General features: G+C 38.5%; 2 protein-coding genes and 1 long non-coding RNA gene across 6 annotated transcripts; 2 read left to right on the plus strand and 1 right to left on the minus strand.

Annotated features, from left to right (window-relative positions):
- The first annotated feature begins 632 nt into the window (after positions 1 to 632).
- On the plus strand, positions 633 to 3,831 carry MTRFR (mitochondrial translation release factor in rescue). Of its 4 annotated transcripts, none has more exons than XM_072415822.1 (3): positions 633 to 717; positions 2,192 to 2,458; positions 3,271 to 3,831. In XM_072415822.1, exons 2-3 carry the CDS (start codon positions 2,192 to 2,194, stop codon positions 3,484 to 3,486), a joined length of 483 nt encoding a protein of 160 aa, XP_072271923.1. In that variant the 5' UTR covers positions 633 to 717; the 3' UTR covers positions 3,487 to 3,831. The 4 variants fall into 4 exon arrangements, with proteins under 4 accessions (XP_072271923.1, XP_072271925.1, XP_072271922.1 ...); XM_072415824.1 differs by having other exon boundaries at positions 671 to 689; XM_072415821.1 differs by having other exon boundaries at positions 709 to 754.
- A 3,456-nt stretch (positions 3,832 to 7,287) lies between these two features.
- CDK2AP1 (cyclin dependent kinase 2 associated protein 1) lies at positions 7,288 to 14,595 on the minus strand. The gene is made up of 4 exons (XM_072415825.1): positions 14,262 to 14,595; positions 11,434 to 11,531; positions 10,456 to 10,582; positions 7,288 to 9,049 (listed from the first exon to the last, which is right to left on the minus strand). Exons 1-4 carry the CDS (start codon positions 14,332 to 14,334, stop codon positions 8,982 to 8,984), a joined length of 366 nt encoding a protein of 121 aa, XP_072271926.1. The 5' UTR covers positions 14,335 to 14,595; the 3' UTR covers positions 7,288 to 8,981.
- Positions 13,907 to 19,569, plus strand: LOC140333849 (uncharacterized). The gene is made up of 4 exons (XR_011921438.1): positions 13,907 to 14,175; positions 15,428 to 15,567; positions 16,222 to 16,304; positions 16,858 to 19,569. It is a non-coding gene; the product is annotated as an uncharacterized lncRNA (long non-coding RNA).
- The last annotated feature ends 5,082 nt before the right edge of the window (positions 19,570 to 24,651 follow it).

Raw genomic sequence — 24,651 nt, forward strand, 5'->3', positions numbered from 1 at the left:
TGGTAACCAGTTTGTTATGGGAACTAGATCTTGTGTACTGGCATGTTTATTGGTTGAGGTTCTTTGATAACCACTGATTAGACATCCCCTAGGTGATCCAGATGGCCAGTACAAAGAAAAACAGGTTCCATGTCTAAACACAACATTGCTGCACCTATACACATACATTATATATACATATATATCTATCCACCTATATCTATAAATATCTATAAACAATCTTGAGGTGCAACTGGGGGGGTCAAGGTCAAGGTTCCCTGCTTGAGGTATTTGTGATAATGAGATGATTTATTATAATCGAAGCATGGGTCCCATGTGTAGAACTTGTTAAGGTTGTTTTTAAGAGTACAGGTTAATTTGTCATTGACCATTATCCATTTAAGTTTGTTTTTGGTGACCTCAAGGGGAAGCATTTTTTATGTTGTAATGATGCCATAGTGATAAAAGTTTGGACCCCCATTTGCACCTACATTTTTATTTACTTGCATGTCTCTGTACCAGAGAAATTGGGGTTTAAGGAAGGGAAGTGGGTGCTATGTAACAGCAGGAGAGCTATACACAGAGCTCTCACTGCACAAAAGCACACACAATGCAGTCATTTGACCCTTCCAGGCTGCCGTCAGTGTGTGTGTTGAAGATGTCATAACCAGGAAGTGCATGGAAACCAATAGGAAGTAGGGAGCTCCTGTGTGAGTGTCATTGGGCTCCAGTCACAGGGTAATACTGGCAGGGAAAGCCTCGTATTGTAATGATGGTGATATTATTTTCCTATAGAGTATACACTGTGCTTCGCTCATACACCGGGGACCGAAAAAAACTCCCCTAGCTGCATGTGTTTGTGGTGCTTCTGTGACTTGTCCTGCAGATAGGAAACCCAGGAGCCTTACAGGCTGGGCTGTGTATTATAGAGGATCAGTATGGAATGTCCTCTACTGTGCTTCTCTTGTCTGATTGTCTACTTATACGTGTATTATATACAAATCTCTGTCCTTAGCTAGCGCCATGCAAAAATAAAAAGGTATTTCATTATATATATATTCATTACATTTACCTTCTGCTTTACATGGACATCATCTAGGGGGTCTATATCACAGCTTCCTAACCAGATTCCCTCCAGAGGGTTGCTGGGGGTTCCTTTAGCAATGAGCATTCTGTGCTTCCCAGGTGACAGCAATGATCTTTTTTGCTATCCGTAGGGATGACATTCTTCCCACTGGCCACCACACTAATATACTGTGATCTGTAGATATAGTAATCATAGCAACAGTTCCCTGAAGATCTGAAAGTTATTTCAGGGGTTCCCTAATAGTAAAATGTTGGTAAAGGCTGCTCTATTTATTTCGGGAACCGCAGGATAGGTAAAAGTCCTCCCAATTTAGACATTAGGCGTGTACTCGGCCTCATACAGATTTCAAATGATTGTCAATGAAATCAGTCTTTTGTGATCATTTTAAATGATCATCATTCTGTTCAATGAATGGGGAGAACCAGTGAGAGGCACTCGATTGTGCTCTCCTCCATAGAAATGCACAGTGGTTGTTCCCAATCAGTGAATCTGCAATGTTGGGGGACCACTGTACATATGTCAGATTTTCACCTATGACAAGCATAACCATTTGTCCTTGGTGACCTCCACCTGATGTGTGTAGATTGGTTAAAGCCTCCAATGCCTCCAGCCCATGCAGTTTGGGAATTTCAGGTTGTCTGGCTGCTGACTGCAGGATAATAGGCTTCCCTGGTTTATTTTTCACGAGAGATATTAGTTTGCTTATCCCCTGCAGCTTTCCATCCTCACAGGAATTACCCCCTGTTCCCTGACACCAGGTTTTACCCTTTCCCCTGTTCTATTCAGACAATTAAAAAACAGTGTTGGGGCAGAATTTTGCTTTAAATATCCTGTAATAATGTGGAAATGCTTAGCTAAGTTTATTAAAAAAAAACCCTATGGGTACTTATGTATAATGTAAAAACAACGAGAAACTAGAATCCAGATTGGAATATATACTGGGACACAATTGCTTGGGTTTCAATAATTATTATTATTATTATTAAACAGGATTTATATAGCGCCAACATATTACGCAGCGCTGTACATTAAATAGGGATTTATGTCTATTTGTATGTAGAATCAGTGAACCTTATTTTGTAGTGTTTTAGAAGATATTCATTATTAATCTTCTTTATTATACAGATGCGATCCATGGCTTCTGTCATTTTCTGTTTATCTCAGCTGTCTTTGAAACCATGGAGTCAGCAGCTCAAGTTCCTGAGTCCAGTGAGTGCAAGTGTAATAACCCAGAGAGCAGGAAAAAAGAATTCTACCATGGATCTAATAGAAATAAATGAGAAGGACTTGGTAGAACAGTTTGTTCGAGGAGATGGTCCAGGAGGACAAGCTACTAATAAAACCAATAACTGTGTAGTGCTCAAGCATATCCCATCTGGAATTGTTGTCAAGGTAACATTTATACAATTAACTTTTCCTAAGGTAATGTTGGGAGGGTTCAGCGTGAGACATGGCTATAGGTTCAGCACTTGCAATACCTATAACTACATAGGAACAACAAAAGACTTCCCTTTTGTGAACAACAGCATTATAGGTGTGCTGGTATTCCTGAATTTAAAGGATTAATATGTGGTTCTATGATCTTTTAAAAGGTGATATTTTACATGTTGATATAAATTAATTTTAAAGTAATTTTTGTGGATACAGTGACATCATTCCCAATAGGCTAAAACAATTTTTGTTCTATTGGCTGCCAATAGTTAAAAGTTATAATAATACCCAATGGAGAAGTAAAAGATGGCTCCTCCCAGACTCTGCAGCTCTTAGTGGGAGGGTCTCAGCACTGAGCAATTGATACCTATCTAGAAATCAGTGGTCAAGTCTAGGTGTAGCTGGGTGCTGACTGACCAGTTATAGGCCTCCTTCAATATTTAATTATCCCACTGTAGTGCAAATAGACACTCCCCACATAAAAACAACAAATCTAAAATCAGCATCAGTGTATTATAATTGCTACTCTCTTACAGGAAGCTTTATCGTGTAAGTAAAGAAGAACATATAATAATTGTTGCAGCAAATTTTTTTCTGGGAGGCCAAACTTCTACTTTAATTTGTCACACTGTTTAGTTTTAGTTTAGCTCTTTAATAGGCAGCTCAAATGATGTTAACTCTTCCAGGTATTGGTATGAAACTATATATGACTGACTCACTAAAAGTGAATATAACTTTTTTTTTTTTAAACTAAAAGAAAGTCATTTGTTTAGTGCCATCAGACCAGGTCTTTGGAGACGAACCGGCTAAAAGCAAGAAGAATCCTTCAGGAAAAAGTGGACATTTTCTATAAAGGAGACAGCAGTGATATTATCAAGGAAAAAGAAGAGGCAAGAAGAAAATTGCAGGAAAAAAAGAAAAAATCAAGGGAAATTTTAGAAAAGAAAAAACTTCTCAAGGAGATGAAAAGTTTTGAAAATGCAGAATAATAGTGCTGATATACAAAAGTGGAGCGCATGTAAGTCAGCACCAATCTGCTCAAATGGGGAAGTTTTTTAAGGTATGGTACCCATAAACAAATATCCATCATGTTTCTATACCAGGGAACAGAAAATACTTTGAACTTCAGCGGAGATTCTCAATCGCGTGCCTGTGCATGGTTTCGAAGTTTGCTGACCAGCTTCAGAAGGATATACATCACTCTGATTAGCAGGAATTATAATGTCCTATACATTGTAAATTTTGTGAAAATGATTTGTATTTGTGATTTGAATTTACTTTGTGAACTAAAAATCTTGTTAATCTGTCCAAGATAACCTTATTTATCCTTCTAACCTTGCTGCCATTGTTTTCTCTTTCTGGTTTCGATCTTCTGCCTTTTTGATTGGCTGTACTGGATGCTGTAATGCTCCCGCAGGTGTGCAGGTGTTTATTCATTCCGGACAGCCTCAGGGGATGTGCAAGGTATCCTGCGCATGCACAGCTGAAGGGAACAGTCAGGCAGGTAAGTATGTTTTATTGCAGTGGGGACATTGCTTGTCCTATTCTACAATAAAGCCCTGCCTTGTCTTGTCTTAAATTTAGGCTTTAGTTCTGCTTTTAAGACAGAAAAGGGGTAAAAAGTTTTGTAAAGTTAGCCAAAATCCGACCTCCCACAGTTGTTCTTTGAACAGGACAGCAGAAACAACAAGCACCTAAGAAGCAAAACGTTAAAAAACAATATTGACAAATATAGGAAAGCCACTATTCAGACTCAGGTGGAAGAGCAGAGAAAGGTGTAGTTGCAGTATGTACGCTCTAGATGGTTTACCCAAAAAGCATGTGAGATAAAAGAAGAGTGAATCAGATAATTGAGTGAATTTTATGAATTTAGCATAGTTGCGGTTTATTCTGAATAGCATTTTATAGGCTTTAGGTTCCTTGTATTGGTTATATACCCATATATGTGTGTGTGTATATATATATCTATAATTACATTTTTAAAGAAGGCTCCATCTCATGTGTCAGTTCCATATAATACTCTTACACTCTTACAATAACTTTCAGGTCTTCAGGGAACCCCTGCTATAATTACTATGTGGTGGTCAGTGGGAAGAATGTAACCCTTACATATCACCAAAAAGATCATTTGTATCACTAAAACTGCCCTTAGAGGTACAAATTGCTCATTGGTCAAAGAACCTCTAGCAACCAAGCTTTCCTCGGAACCCTGTTTGAGAAACTCTAGTCTACTCACTTTCTTCTCTCTCACTTTTCACTTGTATAGGAAATGTCACATATTCATTCACATTTCCAAACCTGTGATATAAAAAGTACAAACACATGTAGGGGGCATGTTATAAAGTCATGTTAACTAAATTTTTTGGAAACTGCAAATTATGGACTTTATGAAGAACATGTTTTGTTTTTGTAAAAAAAAGAACAAAAAAAAACATTTAAATGCATTCTTCTTTGTGTTTATAACTTTTTCACAGTTTCTTGGAGAGGATTAAATGACATTGGAACTAATCTTCATGATAAGTAATGCTACACCTAGAGAAGGGATGGACACCTGGTATGAACAACAGGCCTTGAGGTCTACATAACCTATCCCATACCAGTTAGTTTCATTTGTAGCAAGTAGTAGATACAAATTAAGAGGGGTAGCGGTGTCTCCCAAATGGATTTCTAAAAAGGAAATTTACAGTTAGCAAAAAAAAAGGAATTCTACTTTATCATCCATTGAGGGACAAGAGCAACTAGTCATGACCATGAGACATTTAAAAGCAGTACCCACTTAAGAGCAGATAACTCCACAAAAAAAACTAAATCGGCACAATCCTTGAAAAAAAAGGCATAAATTGCTCACAGGGCTGGTAGCAAATCATCACAACTAGGGTGGGAATAGTATGAGATTTTATGTAGGATAACAGTATGCAGTACTGAACAATCACCATCCTCAGTCCATCTATGAATATTGCCAGCCACCTGCCCTGACCTCCGTCCATCTTGATTACGAGATTGCCTGCCATCTGGATGACCTCACACCAAAGCTCCCTGTGTAGCCCACCCCTGGCAGCCACTACCCGGTGTTTTCCCTGTGGCAAAGTATTTCAGTAACCACCAGGGCCACTGGCCTATCATTTCTTGTGGGTTGCTCTGGTAAGGACCAGGAGACACAGACTTCATGCCACAGGTAATCCCATGTCACCTGCCAGGGGTCATAGTGCTAACATTAAGGCTTTAACCACCTTAGATCAAAAATATTTTTTTATGCAAAACACACCCGAAGGATAACTAAATCACAGCTGGTATGAAAGGGCTTATACAGCTCCCTACAAGTTGACCTACAGTTTATATATTCCTAGTGTTCATTCCTCCTGTAGGCACAGTATAACCCATGGTCAAGACTGGGACTGGGAATGCACACTAGCCTTTTACAAAGTTCCTCTGTTGAAGATGAGTCATTTCCCCAGAAATCTGACCTTGATCCCTCAGATAGTTGTTTCAGCTAATGTCAGTACCTATAAATCAGCCCCAGTATGTTATTATATTAATGTCTCTCTCTGTAGTCAAATCCCATTCTCAAAAGTCCCCATTGTTTTAATATATATATATATATATATATATATATAAATATAGGATCAAAGACTTACATTAAGGGAAAGAAGTATTTGATCTCCTGTTGATTTTGTACCTTTTCCCCCCTGACATAGAAATGACCAGTCCATAATTGTAATGGTAGGTTTATTGTAGGTGTGGGAGACAGAATAACAAAAGAACCCTCAAAAACCCAGTGCTCAAAAGAGCTTGATGTGCATTGTAATGAGTGAAATAAGTATTTGATCCCATTTCAACTAGTCTGGAGACTGGGTAGGCCACTCCAAGACCTTCATGTGCTTCTGCTTGAGCCACTCCTTTGTTGCCTTGGCCGTGTATTTTGGGTCATTGTCATGCTGGAATACCCATCTAAGACCCATTTTCAATGCCCTGGCTGAGGGAAGAAGGTGCTCACCCAAGATTTGACGGTACATGGCCCCGTCCATTGTCCCTTCGATGCGGTGAAGGTGTCCTGTCCCCTTAGCAGAAAAACACCCCCAAAGCATAATGTGTCCACCTTCATGTTTGACAGTGGGGATGGTGTTCTTGGGATCATAGGCAGCATTCCTCCTTCTCCAAACACAGCGAGTTGAGCTGATGCCAAAAAGCGCAATTTTGGTCTCTACTGACCATAACACTTTCACCCAGTTCTCCTCTGGATCACTCGGATGTTCATTGGCAAACTGCAGACGGGCCTGTACGTGTGCTGTCTTGAGCAGGGGGACTTTGCGGGCTCTGGAACATTTCAGGACTTCATGGCACAGTGTGTTACCAATTGTTTTTTCTTGGCAACTATGGTCCCAGCTGCCCTAAGATCATTGACAAGTTCCTCCCGTGTAGTTCTGGGTTGATTCGTCACCGTTCTCATGATCATTGCAACTTCACGAGAGGAGATCTTGCATGGGGCCCCAGACCGAGGGGGAATAACAGTTTTTTGTGTTTCTTCTATTTGCTAATTATCACACCAACTGTTGTCACCTTCTCACCAAGCTGCTTGGGGATAGTCTTGTAGCCCTGTCCAGCCTTGTGTGGGTCTACAGGGGATCAAATACTTCTTTCCCTCACTGTATCTTTACATTTCAAATAGGGAATTTGAAAAACATCTTCATTCTATAACCCTCTTGAAAAGGGAATATATGTAATTGCAGAATTGGCACCTTGTTTGGTTACCATACAATGTAAATAGTATAAAACATTAACACCAGTTCAAATCCTTAGTGAAAATAAGCTTTATTACATCAAGTAATAAATACATACAAAGATGCAAATAGTTAAACTCCTTGCTTTTCCCCAACAAGTAACAGCCTAATCTGATTATGGAGTAATAACCAAGAGGCAGTTATATATCTGCCATCAGAAAGGTAATCACCCCCATGCATGTTGAATGGCTAGCAAAGCATTTACAGACATGCTGATATGCATAGGTCAATGGTGCAGCCCCTTTGCAATATTTTGTTTTCTGAATGTAACACTTGAATTATTTTTCAATTTTTTTTTCTGTTGTAGAAATCCCAAAAACCTAAATACCAAACTTATCAGGGCTTCATCCCACAGTTTTTTTTAATTATATGAATACACCATAATAATGTGAAGGGCGAGCAAGTATTCATTTGACAGTATTTACTGTAACAGGTAATAAAAGACCACTAAACCTACAGCACCTACAGCAAGTTACCCTCACAATTATGTCTTCTGTGTCAAATTCTGAAAATACTTTTCATTTTGTATTTTTAATCAAGAATGCTTATTCCTAAAAGCAATAAACCATAGCAGACAAGACCATAACAAGATGGACGGGGTTTCTGTATTTAGGGTGGTAATTGAAAATACAAACTCTATCATATAAGACCCCAAAAATCAAGACTGCAGAATTCAGCCACAAGTCAGCCATCTTCATAATGGCTTCATTAGAAAACATGAGCTTGTGATAGTCATTAACATCAGCAGCATCCCAGAAGAAATTAACCAGACACTGACAGTGCCAGACATCATGTTAGCTTTTGTTCACTAAACTTTTACTGTTGGGTAGATATAAAGAGAATGTATAACCATAACATTTTTTGCCATGATTTCCTCCACAACAGAAAGCAAAACAAAAAAAAAAGACACTTTAACACTCAATTATTCTAAATAAAAAAAATATTTTTGGGCCTACCATTTACTTTAGGGTGACCATAGCTATAGGCAGACACAATATAACAATATATGAAATGTCTGCTGTTAAGAGTGCTGAATAAAGTTTATTGTTCAGCAGAGCCAGAAAGCACTGAATGGCGAGGGTAGAGTTATGTAGTCAGATAGTTTGGGCAAAAGCAACTGGAACAATAACTTGAAAATTCCCCAAACTTTCAGTTATAGGTCATTTGTCTCACACCATAGACATGAGCTTCTAATTCAAAATCAGGTGTCTGGGATCTCAGGTCTATGGGTCCTTTCATTCTTCAGTATATTACATTTTTCTATAATCATGCAGATTAGGTTTATTGGTCCTTTAAACTGACAAAAGTATAAATGCAAAGAAAAACATGCTTTGTTCTTTTAACAAAAGTAACACAAATTTTGAAGCATCGATTTTTAATACGTAAACACTGGTGTAACCTGGATATAAACATTCCAGGAAGATAAGGAAAATATATTGCAGCTTATGATGCAAAACATCATGAATTTCCTTGGACTCTTAGAAAAAGAATCTGTAAGAGTCAGCAATACTTTTAAATATATATATGGAAATTCTGTTTACTAGTAAAAATTGCATCGTAGGATTAGCAGCTTTACAGTACATTGGAGGAATCTCAAAGTTTGATACAGACCCCTCCAGCTTAATAATCAGAAAGACTGCCCTGAAGGTTAAAAAATCCAAAAAGAAATATCTTTGTATGCTTGAGACGTGTGGTATTGGACACAGCTAGGATCTGGCATTTCGTTCTGTTTCAGCCAAACATTCTCGCACCAGGCCCCTTGCATGAATAATTCCTAGAAGAAAACAAACAGGTAAGGTACATGAAGATGCAGACACTATGTTAAATTTCTCATTACCTTTTTTAACAAAAACAATAGTCAACAGGACAAATAGGGTGAACCATTCATTTTTAGAACATATATAAATAAGTAATAGGGCATACCTAGCATATTTGACACCCTGTCTGGTGTGTTTTTTTATTCTAAAATAAGTGAATGATGACAGAAAAGAAACACGACATTGTTGGCCAATGAATGTAGCTGTTGGATCACTCCTAGCTGAGAAAGTTTGTCCTAACCCTTCCACATTTTACACAAATTTTAAAAAAAAGAAACTTTTTTTAGCTTTTTATGCACTTGATGCTTTTTACAGGATTGGATAATTAAGGTAATTAATCATAAAAATGTTAAATGAAGATTTTGAACTTTTTAAATGCAGTAAAACAGTAATTCTCTTCAGGGAGCTATAAATTCTAAATGAATGACACCACTAAAGTGAGGACCAAATGTGTACTGTTCTCATCTAATTTTTGATGATAAAGATTCCATTCTACTAGCTATATTGCAAATGTTACTGTTTTACTGGCAATGATACATCACAATTACAATGATACATCACATGCAGCAAGTTGCACAGAAAAAGGCCATTCTGTGTATCATTCACCTAAATACAAAGTGAAAAGTTTATAATTACCAGCCTATACTCACTATGGTTTTTAAAAATGCAATGGGTCACCATTTGCATTGGTGTGCAAAAATGTGTTCATGCAAGGCGAGTTTGGGCCCCATTAAAAATGAATGGCAGTCTAGTGCATTAACGAATGCATTGTGTATTGTTGGTCTTTGCAAAAGTTCATGTTTTTCGCATAGGAAACATAGCAAAGCAGAACTAACGTTTCACTTTTAAAAATGCTTTATCAGGACACTATGGCAAAAATGTACAGGCGATGTCCCATACCTCCTACCTGCCTCATTGCTCCAGGAAACTGTCAAAAAACTGAGCTGTGCATGCTTTGCTTGCCAAGATATATGACGATCCTGGCTTCTTCGGAGCTTGCCAGGAATGAATAAACTGATCCGCACCTTTGCAGAAGTTACATCATCCTGGCCAGGCTAATTAAAATACCTGAAGATTGTATCAAAAAGGAAAAAAAATGTAGAAAATGGTTGCGCTCTGAGACAGAACAGGGACAGGTGAGTATAGAGGGTTTAGTTCCACTTTAACACACTAGTGGGAAAGATTTAACATTGATTATGAATATATGAAAAGATAAAGGTCAAATGTTTAGGATTACCTAGGGCACTTTTTTTTATTTAAATTATTTTAAAAGCAAAAGATACTTTAGTGTAACTCTAGTTACCCTATAATATGTATGTATTAAATACAGAATGCATAATACATGTGTGAATAATATGCCTACCTCTTTTTAGTCTCTCCATTGCGCTTTTACTGCCTGCATAGGTTGGTCTAATTTCTTTACCCAGCTCCTCAATAATGACAAGAAGTTCTGCATACTTGCTTTGGGGCACTTGATTGCTGGTTGTACTCTAAAAAAAAAAACAGTGTAACAAACAGAATGCTGTAATTAAAACCAAGAAGTTTCAAAACTGTAATTACAAATGGATTCATCTCTCATAATCATGATTTCTAGCTTCGTGTATATAAATGCTGATTTTTGTGGTATGGAAGAATGGACGCTGAACCCTGGTCAAAAGAGAAACTTAACTAAAATATATCATACCTTGCATAGCACTTGTGCAGTTTCCTATCTTCCTCACCTGTTTTCGACACAGAATTGTGGTTACACCACTTAAAATATTACTGACCACTGGGGCCCAATGCTGCAGGCTTTGCAGTTGGATCACCTTCCTTTGGTTTTCTCATCTGACCAAATGAGCTGGATGTAACTCTTAGCAACTAGGCTGAAATGCAGTTTAAGTATGGATAAAGAGCAATAGGAGCTGTTTTTCCTTACAGCAGTTTTACATTTGGTGCCAAACATTTCATGTAGTATATTGAGGTATGTTAGCATTTTCATGCTTTTAATGAAAGGGAATGTAATATAGAGGGTAGCTGTACTTACATTAAACCAGACCCCCTGTTGTCTGGACATTTCGCTGATGTTCTTCAAAGAGCACCAGGAGCCCTAACACAAAGTTGATTTATTATGCAAGTCTAGATCTTAAAAACAAAAGCTGCCTCCCCCCAAATCCCTGCAAATGGCTAATAAACATGGTAAAAGGCCTCACATGTGATTAGCAAGGTGGGAAGGATTATATAAATTTTCTGGCTATTGGTGCAAATTGGGGGTGGTGATTCACAACTTCATCCAAAACTGTTTTGCAAATGTTATCAAAGTTAAACTAAAGGTCTTAACCTAGCTCTGTTTTAATAATACCTGATTATATCCTAGGGATGGGGGTCCATAGTCATTCGCCAACTGCCTGTATTGTGCGGATGATGCTATGCTAGTAGACGGAGAATGTGCACTGACAGCTGTTGGAAAAAAAATATATATAGGTTATAAAACATAGGAAAATAACTGTACATACCCTGCTTCCTCACACTTTACATGGGGTAACTACCCTTTCTCCTATAAAGCTTGCATTGTCCATCTGCAATTACACATCCTATTTATTGTGTAAGCAGTTTATTTTACCCATATGCAACTTTTACTTGTACCTGTTATTGCTTTTTGTAATTCTGTTACCACAAAATATATTTACTCAAAAACTAACTGTACATACTATGTACAACAAATGAAAATAGGCAATCACATTCTAACAATGGGCTTTAGTTTGCATGTAGTTTAGCAGTAAACAATAGTTAAGCCAATAGGCCTGGAGACATTTTTACATAAGGAAAATGTCAATGGAAAACTAGCTGAATAGGAAGGTTTATGCAGACAGTAGTTTTATGTTATTATTATTACACAGTATATAGCACCGACATATTATGCAGCTCTTTACAAAGTCCATAGTTATGTTATGTATTATTAAAACATGTGACAAGCAAAATTACAGGAAAATGTTAATATATATGCCAGTCACTGCATCAACTATAATAATAAATTTTGTTTATATCACAGTTATTTATAATGCATTCCAGAACTAGAATACTACAACTAGATATATACATCACCTATCTAAAATGTCCCCCTGATTACCATATACCATGGTCATAACCCATACAATCTAATAGGCAGTTGCAGGGGGTCACTGATACCAACATAAACCAACTCAAAGCAGCCACCCTATGTTGGTCTGCAAAGTCTTCCATACTACATTATACTACATTATATTGTAAATGCAGGGAACTATTTCAAACACCATGACCTGGTCAACTGTGTTAAGGCAAAGGAATGTGAAATCTGTTGAAATTGTTAAATTGATGATTCAAAAGCAGTTAAAAAAAGTATCTAACAACATTAAAGTAACTTTTTTTTTTTAGAGAGCCAATGATGTTAGATACAAGCCACCCTCTTGGTATGACCGACTATAGGTCTGCTTGCCCTCTTATTAAGTAGGAAAGTTAAGGGTAGGGGTATAAACTGGCTGCTCAGGTAAATGAGGCCAATTGGTGCCTCTTCTTCTCACATATCTGATACACTACAGAGGTGGGAAGAAGCTGTAGGTGGGTGGCAGCCCCTGTATTGTGACCCAGCTCCTCAGTAACCACCCACAAACAGCTGGGTTGTTGCTGAAAAGTGTTGGGTGGTGCGCCCAGCTAAATTAGGCTGGGGAGTACACTACAGCAAATGGTGGCATTTGTTAGGTCATAACAGGCAGTTGGGGAGCATGTGAAACCTGGAGGAGGACATACACACCAAAGCTCAAGATGCCAGAACACCTTGTTTACTTGAGTACTACATGGCAAAGGTGGCATTTAAAGCATCAGATGTGTCTGATACTATGAGTGCCAGCTGCCCGTATAGAAGGGGGCATCAGTCTGACCTTTGCAGGTGGGTGGCATCTGGTGCTACAGCAAAAGATGTAACAGTAATACAAAACAGACAGGTATTAGGAATCATTGCTGCTCAATATCAGTGCCTAGAAAATGGGCCCCATCTCTGTGTATATATTACTAGGTAAGCACGATGATATAAATTAAGTAGAGGGGGTGGCTCTGCAAACAGCAGCTTCTGTAAAATTCACTAATCCTATTGTTTATAAAGACATCAGCTGAATTGATGAAGGCCATTCAACTGTAAATGAATCAAACACAAAGGGTCCCAGGTCTCACAAGGGGGTAGGTAATAGGAGCAGGAACTTCCTCACCCGTAGGGTCATAATATCTGTGAGCCCCTATAGTTTCACCAATTTATGGTCAGTAAGTGCACAGTGATCCATCTAGAAGTAATAATGCCTGTGTAATGCTGCTTTCATACCATGTCAGAGTTGTGGTATGTGACGTTCACATGCCATCACATACTACTACAAATTCTACATCAGAAACTCCATGCAAACCCCCCACAAACCCAGAGCACCGGGTCAGGATTGTTTTCTCCTATGTGCACGTGGATGCAGCTTTATATATAAAGCAGACCTAGACGTGGAATGGTATGAGAAGATCTCTGTATTAAGTATTACACAATGCCAGCTAAAAACCAATACGCTTGCTGCACATTTCTGTAGAAATCTTTACATTGCCCTCAGCACAAAGTGGCATCATTTGCATGAAATCACTAAGAATTCCTTTTCTGAGGATGAGATGTAATAAATATTATAAATGAGGATAATAATCATTGGATACAAGGAGGCAGCTATTGTGAATAGGGGACAATGGGCACTTGGGCAGCAACTACCCCCCCTCCTCCTCCTTCCCCAGCCTTTCCCTATACTATCCACCAGCGTGCTGCACTTCCACAAGCCGCCGCTAGATGTCTCAGCAGCGCTGGCTTGCTTCAGATCAATCAGCAGCCCTGGGGGAGCCGATCATGGAGGCGCTGAATCGGACTTGATCAAAGGGCTCCTGCTGATCCATCTATGGCGCGCTTGTCACCGGGGCCACGATCTCTTCATCCGGCCCCGGAAAGCCTCACCGCAACCGCCTATCGCTCGGCGCTGTCCGGGGCCTCCCCGTTAGCTGTAGTGTGGCGGGATGTGACCTTATTCCGCCGGCCAGCAGTAACTCTCCCCAGGTATCCTCCGCCCGGATCTCCCCTAAATCCACCGGGCCCCGGCCGTCCCCCGCTCCAACTTGCTGCCCAGGCGCCCGTTCACTCACCCGAGCTGCCGTGGTTGCCGGCGAGCTGCTGCTGTGCGTTCAGGTTGGGTTTGTAAGCCATTCCCAGAGACATGACTGCCGAGAGGAGAGCAATTCACCCACAACAACAAATAAAATGTCCTGAAATCCACTGAAGCGTCTCTTGTCTGTCTCCCTCAGACACTTTTTGTTGTTTACAGCGGCGGCACCGGCAAATATGGCGTCACTCTATACTGACACCCACAATGCCAGGGGCGCTCCACACACACCATGGTCACCGGGTCACCCCCCGAGCAACCCGCGGGTCACCCATCTCTCCCCCGCCACAAACACATCATTTATCACAATTTACACAAAACCAGCCGCCAGTCACACCGACACATCCGTGTCAGGACATTTGGCTACGGCCTTTTTTTTTTTTTTGTAACTTTAAAAAAAAAAAGTATTTTTAAAACTTTATTTCATAATTTTATCTAAAAACTGAACCTAAAAATAAGTTTGGACACAATTTGTTTATTCTGAATCATCAGTCAGCTGTGTGTTACCTCAATCCACAAACATTTTATTTACAATATAATAAATATTTCATATTAAAATTCATATACATCAGTTTTATTTTTTATAATAAAATTATTTTTTTTTTTTTAAAAGTCTTGTTTTTTATATAAATCCTAGCCATGGCACAGATAAATATATTAATATGAATGGCTTTTATTTACCAATAAATTATTATCCGGGCTTTGTAGTCCATGAAATTTTTGAGGCCCCCCAGACGGCGTGAAGGTGCGAGGCGTGATCGGGGTTTATGTCTCGGATGAATGATTTTGTCAGTATTAACAGCCATTTTGTGACGTATGGGCTCAAAGCAGCTAATGTGACTGCAAGAGAATAAAAGAGAGCAGAAGATGGATGTCAGCAAAGAGCAATCGCTGCATAATCTTCTCTTTATGTAACCTGTATGGCGGGGCATTTGCATGCATCGCATTTAGCTGCTTTGCTGACTTTATACAGCAGCAAATAGGTCAATGCTAATCACAGTTTCTGAGAGAATTTTAACCGTTTGTCCTTATGTTACAGCAAGCACTCTGCGCTGATAGTTATTTTTATATGCATATGGATTGCAATTGATTTAAATGCACTGCGGAAATATCTTCCTTGCTTCGTGCAATTCATTTAATATCTTTCAGATGGAAGGGTGTATACAAAGATGAGACTATCACACAGGTTACAAGGAAAGGAGTGAAAACTTCATACATTCTGGGGACAGAAGTTCAGCTCCGCGTTTTCCTAATTGGCTTGAATAATCCCGTTATTTGGATTTGTTCATGTATGTATTAATGTAGATGTATATAATGCCAAAGCAATAATTGTTTATTGAGTCGTTGTAGAGATGGAGGAACGATGACTGATTTTTGTATCAGGTCTGAAAATAGCCGGTTCCCATAACCTTCACCAAATCCTAAAATGGGACTATAGTTCTGCATTCCAAAATTGTGAGCAGGCAGTATTAAAGAACATCGTTTCCGCAATAAAACATGCATTCCTGCCAGTCTGCAATCTTCTTTTATAAGTACATTGAGCTGCCAATGTGAAAGGCGTCAGGACTGAATGAACGCCAGCGCAATCACGATGGCCGAAGATCCAACAACTGGAAAAGATGGCGGCCCCTGTAACAGAGCACGGACACGAGTGTCATTTAAAAACTGTGAGCAGGCAGATATGTTTGTTTTATTGTAGAAGGGATATCACCTGTCACTTATGCAACAACAAAAAAACCTGCCTGGTCACAATTTGTTAATCTTGGTAAAGTAAAAATCCCCAGCCAAACAAGTCCATGCTTGTGTACAGAAATGCTGTCTGTGGAGGTTCCCATTGATCCAGGCCTGGTATAGCTATTAGTAATGTCACATACTGGACTTGTTCTGGAATGTTGAAGGTGTTTCTCAGCTCATTCAAATAACTTTTTTTTTTTTTTTTATAGTGTTAAAAACTTTGCAGTGCATATTCTACACGGGTAGTACAACCCCATTAATCCAATCATCGTGAAATTTGTCAACGCCTAAGGTAATTATCCATAAACAAGATGAAAAGTAGATATATGAAAGTTGTAGAACCACCTTTTGCTGGGAATTTTTCTACAACCAGATGTATTTCTTTTCATTTCTTTTTCATTTTTGACTTATACATACATGAATATAATATGTAGTAAATATACTAAAAGATGATTATATATGATCAAGAATAATCGTTCACAATTGGTGTTATAGTGGGAAGTAAAAACAAAACTTCATAAGCATCACTTCCTGAATATGATGCACAGAAGGGGAAAAAAACTCCTTCACCCCACCAATTGCAGTCAGATTAACACCATGATTCAGAATATTTATTTACTACCTTTTAATATTTTATATTACCCTTTATTATTATTTGTAAAATCAATGACGGTGAAATCTGTATATGTTATGATGTCCTCTTCATTGTACTATTCATTGTATTGGGATAAAAGTATATTTGCTATATCTATTTTGGTGGCCGTGGATATATTTAAACTTGTTGATTAAAACTCCGGTGGTAGCAGCAGCTGATCAGTGCCTCTCTAATTTCCAATTCTTTGCAGAAAGGACAGGGAAATAATGCCACATAGGGGTCCCCAGAGTGCAGGTAAGTATTGTTCAGGTAAGTATTTGGCATTCACTTTAATGAAATACAGGCAGTGCGGGTGCCGGGCCTCTGACTTTGAATTTGCTTCAAAATGATACTAAGATGTCCTTTTTTCATACTTACCATAACCAATTTTTAGATGTAGCCTTATAAGTCAGTTAAACAAAGGCAAATAAGTAGCATTAGGGATCTATTTATAAAGCAGTGAATATGACATTCCCTGGACCATTCCCTGGTGGAGAATCTTTTAGCTCCATGTGTTTCAATGGCAATAATTGATTCTCTCCACCAGGGATTGTTTCAGGGAATGTTAGATTCACTTTATAAATAGACCCCTAAGGCTAATTACACAGTGCAATGGTTCTCGTCCGATAATCGGCTCAGGGCCAATATCAGATGAGAATGTTACGTGTGTACAGCTTTCGTCTTCCATCATCCAAACAGTCATCCTGGCGGATCCACGGACGATGGACAACGAGCGATCCTAATGCAAGGGAAGGGGGAGAGCGCGCAGCAGGGTGCTGCTCCATCGTCTCCCCCTCCCCTCTCCATTGAGGAGAACGGTGCTGTATGTACAGCACTCGTTCATGCATTGTGCAGTCCTTAGTCGTTGGAAAGGATCGTGAAAGAGCCTTTCCAACGACAATTATTGCACGTGTGTATGTAGCCTAATTGTTTTTCAGGCCAATAACCTGAATGGTTTTGCTTGCTTTTGCAGCGGCAGTTTGGCATTGAGTGCTTACTATTATTACTGAAATGTATTCTACTTATTTTATTCCTTCTCTGGCCTTTCACCCCAAGAACATGGTATTTTTTTTTTATTCCAGTTTTAATTTTCTTTCCATACCTTTTATTAAAATCAGTGACATTAACACTGGGTCTATGTGTTTTCCTAGGCAGATCATAGCTAATGGGAGGGACTGGCAAGGAATTGTACATAGCTTCCTGAAAACATGACAGCATCCCGCTTCAGTACTGTTCTGCTGCAAATAGCTGGACCCCTCTGCTACATATTCATTCAGTGAATCAGAAAGTAATAATAAAGGCAGAGGATCATAATGTCTATGTGCAGGTGTCCTCAGCCCTAATGCCATTGAGCTGCCTCCCCAGGGGATTTATGGTGTTAGGTAGTTATACTATGTAAATATCAAAATGCGCCTGAGTTGTAGGCATTAGTCTGAGGTTGTAAGCATTATTATACAGACTGTATTTGCATGCAGAATTCCCTAGATAAAGCCCACATGATTCTAAGGCTTTGTAATTGAGATAACTGAATAATAATAAATGACAGGCACAGTAATGGGTAGAAGGGATGGGCTGTATCATGAGTCAACTTTTACTGACGTCACCTAAATACTCTACACCTAATATATTTATTCAAATAAAAAGTGTCATATAAATATGTTTATTAATATAAACAGCAGATATCACATCCCCTATATAACAACTATCATGTCCACCACATAACAAATGCATATATGTTATCTCTATTACAGCAAGTGTCTGCTGCTATCATGTAATACAAACTCTACCACGAACGTACCACCAATCAATGTCAGACATACGAGTATTAATATAACCCACACCCAATAAAACAAAAAACACAGCTCCTCAAAAATGATCCAAACTCATGGCCTCAATATTCTTTAGGCCAGATCAGCACAGTCATGTAACAGCCAGCCAACAAGCCCACCCATGCATCCAGCATTGGATCTTTCATTGGGCCCCAATATGGTGGACCCTATCAGCCATCGTGCAAGTGAATATTACTGAATATATTTAAAGGATTACATATAAGCAGCTTGCCTCAAAGTTAAATAATTTGCGTAAGCAACACTGACAAAATGTATTTATTGTAACCACTGATACCAGAGTAGGTCTTGTTATTGTGACCACAACCAACAAATGATATCTGCCATTGACTATTCTACCACCAGTTTGGGTTATTCAGAAAATATTAAATGCTTGGAGGAGAAAGGGAGGCTCTCAGTGAAAATTTCACAAGCCAAAACCCTTTACAATTGATTTGAAATAAGAGAATACACTTGCAAAATTTTAGGATTTTTCAGTGTCTGAGGTGAAAAAGTAGACTTGGGTATGAAATGTCAGAAAGAATATTGTAAACCCGCAGTGTCTGAAGCATGAGATTTCGGCGATGCCCATTCATATCTATATTCAGGTCTATGTTGTTGTTCCTACTTTTTATCATGGTTATCTTCTTTTCGTCTCTGTTTTTTCACTTTGTTTTCATCCAAAGCCAAAAAGCCCCTACTTTGGGTCTCATCCCTTATACTCTTAAAGTTCCTAATTCCAACCTTCATTTAGTGCCCCTCCTTGTCTATCTAAAGTTTTTATGTTAGCCCCAGTTTCTTTGTGTATTCCCTTCTTCCTACCCAGCTCCCTTTGTTTCACCAGTTAGATAAAGTGGGGAGAAATTGACCCTCCTATAATAGATTTTATAGTGTGATGTGTTGCTTTTTGTTTGGAGACTAATATTAGAAAGATGTATTAAATGCATAATAGAATACAGATGTGGAATGTTTTTTTTTCCTTGAGGGGTGGGGGTGAAAATAACCAGAGAAATGTTTAGATCATGCATAGATTTTTTTTTAAAGTTTATCCGTACACATACCCTAAAAGTTGCATATTTTCAACAAATAAATATTTATTCTCCTGAAAAGAGATTTTATGTGTAATGTTTCTGTTTAAAAGCTTGATGAATAAGGCTGTTGGCCCTTACCATGGCACTGCTGGGCAAAAACCTAGGACAAGGCCCCACCTTGAAGCCTAAATTGCTCTGGTGGGCACCCAGTGTCCCAATCTGACCCTACATGCAACCATGCACACATGAACAGCTGCAAGTGCCTGCGATGCTGCATTCTGCAGGCTGCAATACTAAGTAAATACATTTAAAGGGCCAGTAGTAAAGGTTTGGCTGTAGCTTTGGGACTTTTTAAGTTCAAGTAAATGATGCCAGAAAGGAAAATTAGGACACAAAATGTGAATTTAATCTTGAACCCCCCCAGGGATGTGATTCTTGTCAGGACCAGGGTACTCTGCACTACCCAGTCAAAACCAAAACCAGATTGACTCCAATTCTCAGGGGACTTGGTGAGGCAAACACCACCAAGGTACTAAATTGGGGCTCCTGTAGACAGGTAAGAACCAAACCAAAACCCTTTGTATCCTTCCCCAGACTTTATAGGCAAGCCCCAAGACCTTTACCTGCTAGTCAAAAGGTTAAAGTGCATGTTCTTGTGCATAGGTGTTAAAATAATTATTTCTTTAGGTTCAAGTGAAGAGACCTGTGATCATGGTGCCATATAACAATAGCATTTGGCTTCCCACACCCATAGTGAAATATTCTATTGCCCCTATCTGCTACTCCTGGGCCACAAGCACCATGACGGGTTATATGGTGCTAGCCATCCTCCATCCACTAAATGAAGTGGGACCTTTCTGATTTAAGGAAACGTTTAATGCACTCTATAAAAAGATTACAGTGTGCAGTGCAATCAGAGTAACCTATTTCAATGCAGAAGTTTAGCCTTTATAACTGTGCAAAGCTACAAGAAAAGCTTGAGTTTGGCCATTGTTCCGAAGTCCTTTTCCAGCAATGTTTTGTCCATCTGTGTTCTGTTTAATGTATAAGAGCAATTTTCTTCCCACAATAACGGTACATACCACAACATTGCTCCAGGGCTTGTAAAAATCCCAAACCATGAGCCCAATGTTAGCAAATGTATAATGTAAATCCCCTCTAAAGAGAAAATATCCTGAATTGTCATAAAACTGTGTCCAACTATAAAGCTTAATTCCAGGTAACCCTTCTTTTTGATTGTGGGGAAATGGTTATACCCTCTGTCAGGTTTAGTTGATGTTTCTCCTGTGTCAAGAGTGAAATGCCGTGACATCATCTGAGACATTACTGGCACTGTGAGTTACATTATCAACCTTTACATCTTGATCAGCGTTGCTCTGCTTGTTTTTGACAAAAGCAAGTAATAATTAATAAGTTTTATGTGGCATGAAGAGACTAGGCCGGGGTGCCCATTCTTTTTTGGCTTGCCAGCTACTTTTAAAATGACCAAGTCAAAATGATCCACCAACATAAAAACTTGGGCTTAATAACTCCTGTGCACAGTACAGTTTATTTTGAAAGGCAGGGCTCTGCGATCTACTCCCGTTGTCTTTGTGATCTACCGGTAGATCGCAATCCACCTTTTGGGCACCCCTGGACTAGGCCATGTGTTACCTGACATGATCTAAACCTGCAACAAACAAAATCAATTAAAAAAATTATAATGAATTCAATAACAAATATTCTCTCTTCTTATTTATCCTGAGTTCCAGTAAATACTTCACATGCCCTAGATATGAAACACTTATGTAAGAGATAGAGTCATTGTGAATTTTTGCAATTTAAAACCTGTGAAAATTTCTGTTTTATTCCTATTTAGTTTTTCACAGCAATAAATCTGTTTTTATCCTATTTAATTTTTTTATAGCAACAATTACACAAACAGATTATTTTTTTCTAAATGTGTTGCTAAATAGGAAAAAAAACATTTGTTTTATTAGAAAGAAAACTTTGACATTAGTTCTTTAACATTTCTGCTACATTACATAAAAATAAAAACTAAGCCAGGGTATTATCTATGTTTCAGAGAATTACATAATAAATGGTAAAAATGGGGAAACTACAGAAAAGTGATTTATTATCACCTCTACCATTAAATCTGAACTCCAGTTCAGTCTTGCACCATTGTACAGCTCCTGTCCTATACTGTAATGCACACAGTGTGCATTAAAGCTGTAACAAGTCAGATAGAGCACATTTTATTTCAAGTTTTTTCAAGTTCATTTCATGAAGGTTCACCATCCCATATTACCCCAAGTACAACTTTTCAGGAAGCTATATACTATACAACACAATTTGGTCCTAAAATGTCTCTGGTTTAAGCTTTTATTTGCATACTTAGGGCTATGAAGAAATTGCTAATACATTGGCATCTTTTAGGAGCAACATTCCTTCCTAGGTTCACTCAACATTCCAGCTTTCAGAAAAAGAATTGTATAAAACAGCCGTAGTCTGTTCGAGTCCTCAGCATCCGGCTTGTGTTCCATAAGCCAAACTCACCTATTTACACTATTCCAAGATCCCATAAATGGCTACAAAACGCATAAGGCCTACCACATGCATAAGGCCTACCACCCTTTCCACATGCTGTCCAAATGTTATTTTTAAGTAGAGGAAAGCATGGTAGCCTTTGCAGCCCTAGGTTCGAATCTCAGCCAGGACACTATCTGCATGGAGTTTGCAGGTTCTCCCTGTGTCTGCATGCATTTCCTCACACATTCTAAAACCATGCAGTTACGTTAACTGGCTTCCCTCTACATTGACCTTAGACTGTGTTAAAGACTTATGACTATGGTAGGAACATTAGATTGTGAGCTCCTTTGGGGATTGCTATGACACGAATATGCACTTTGTAAGGAGCTGCGTAATATGTTAGTGCTATATAAATACTGTGTAATAATAATAATTAGATTTTGCCTAGAGACAAATCAAGTTCTGCACAGGGCACATATCCACCTGCTGTTAACATGTGCAAGCACTGTTTTTTTATTCTTTATTATTAATAATAATAATAATAATAATAATATTCAAGAACCAGTGAGCAAGCAGCTGGCAAGGCGCCAGCCACCAGGCGCGGTACGGGATCACTTGATCCCGCTGTAGATCTGAACCTGCTCTTAATGTCTAATGTCTGCAATTTTACAGAATATAGATTTACAGATTATAGTAAAAGGTGATCTTACAAGCACCATTCTCACAAATAAAAGTTGTTAGTATACATTAGGGCCTTTATTATTGTGTGCTTTGGGTTTTTACAGAATTAGGTTTATATCATGGTTTACAAGGATTTTATTTTGTGTAATAAATACACTATTAAGAAAATATTCATTAATAAAGAAAGCCTTCAACGGGAGAAAATACATCTATAGCAAGCACATGGATGTTTCTAGAAAAAGCTGGTTACACAAAGCACAGTGCTGTATTATCTTGTATTTCTTGTATGTCCACTTAGGCCTTATAACTTGTAACTCCCCCTGACTGTCAGATGGCTGATGGTTTTTTTTTTTTTAATGCAGTATTATGGTTCATTCTTTGTCTCACCAGTTAATGCAGCTGTCAGTTTCCTGCATACCCAGCTGCAGATACATAAGCACTTAAAATCAGCTGCTTTATCAGCTGTCATCATTTACATTTCTGTATCCCTTGATTGATTACTAAAGCAATTGTTATATATCCCAGACACTGGTATTTTTTTATATATTTGCATATTGGTTTATTACCTGCTTGTAACTTCCAAATCCCTTTTCTTTGTGAGCAGAACAGCAATTCATATAGCAGGAACAAATTAAATGTGGAGACATTAAGGACAAGTTCACATATATGCATTGTGGTAATTTGAGGTTTATCATATGTGTTACTTTCCTGATAATTACAATCTTACTGCACCTTCTCTAGCTGAGTATTACATCGCACTGCTGAAAATAGTTCAGGTCTTCCAAGGGGCCACTAGTGACACCAAGGCTTTACAATATTGCATTTGTTAATTTAAAAGGTCTGCATACATGAAAATGGATAAATCCACAAGTGCCTATTTTCCATCAAATTACTTTTTTTTTGTCAGTCCGTAGATGTGGCAGGGGGTATATTCTCTGCTTTTATACTTTGTACTATACGGTGTCCCTCTTTTTGACCTCAGAAATTTAGGGGATATGGTGAATGGCACTTGACACAATCATGCTTTTGTTATTGCAGGAAACAGGTTTACTTAATCATGTAATAGTAACCCCACCATCAGCATATACTCTTTTCGTCCCTCATCCACCAAAAAGAATCAAACTAAATACTTATTTTCTCCCCTGTAACATAATAGAGGTTCTAATCTGTCCTCTCAATACACAGAAATAAATAAAAGCTTTTGGCTAGAGATCTATATTACCATTGTGTTGCTTTTCTATTACTCAGATTAGCTGCATGCATACACTAGCTGGCCATTTTATTAGGTACATTTTGCTAGTGCTAGTTTGGGCATTCAAAACTACTATAATTCTTTATTGTATAGAATAATGGAACTGGGAACATTCCAAAGGTGTTTTGCCCCATACTGGCATCACACGGTTGCTGCAGATTTGTCAACTACACATACATGATGCAAAACTAACATCCCATGACATCCTGAAGGTGGTCTGTTGGATTAATATCTGGTGTTTAGGAGGTCATTTGAGCATAATGATCTGTATCGGTATGTTCAAACCAGTTCGGGATCTTTGTGATATGGTGTGTTATCCAGCTGGTAGTAGTCATTAGAAGATGGGTACACTGCAGTCATAAAGGAATAGATATGTTCTCCAACAATGCTACGGTAGGCGGTGGCATTTATACAATGCCTAATTAGTATTAAGGGGGCCAAAGTATGCCAAGAAAATTTCTCCCACACCATTACATCACCATTACATCATCAACCAGAACCATTGATGCAAGGCAGGATGAATTCATACTTTCATGTTGTTAATGCCAAATTCTCACCCTACTATGCAAAGGTCACAGCAGAAACCAAGGCTCATCAGCCCAAGCAATGTTTTTCCTATGCCAATTTTGGTGAACTCATGTAAACTGTAACCTCAAGTCACTGTAAACCTTAAATATGGATGTGCATGAAAATACCAGCAGATC

The sequence above is a fragment of the Pyxicephalus adspersus genome, chromosome 6, assembly GCF_032062135.1.
Source record: "Pyxicephalus adspersus chromosome 6, UCB_Pads_2.0, whole genome shotgun sequence".
Classification (NCBI taxonomy): Eukaryota; Metazoa; Chordata; class Amphibia; order Anura; family Pyxicephalidae; genus Pyxicephalus; species Pyxicephalus adspersus.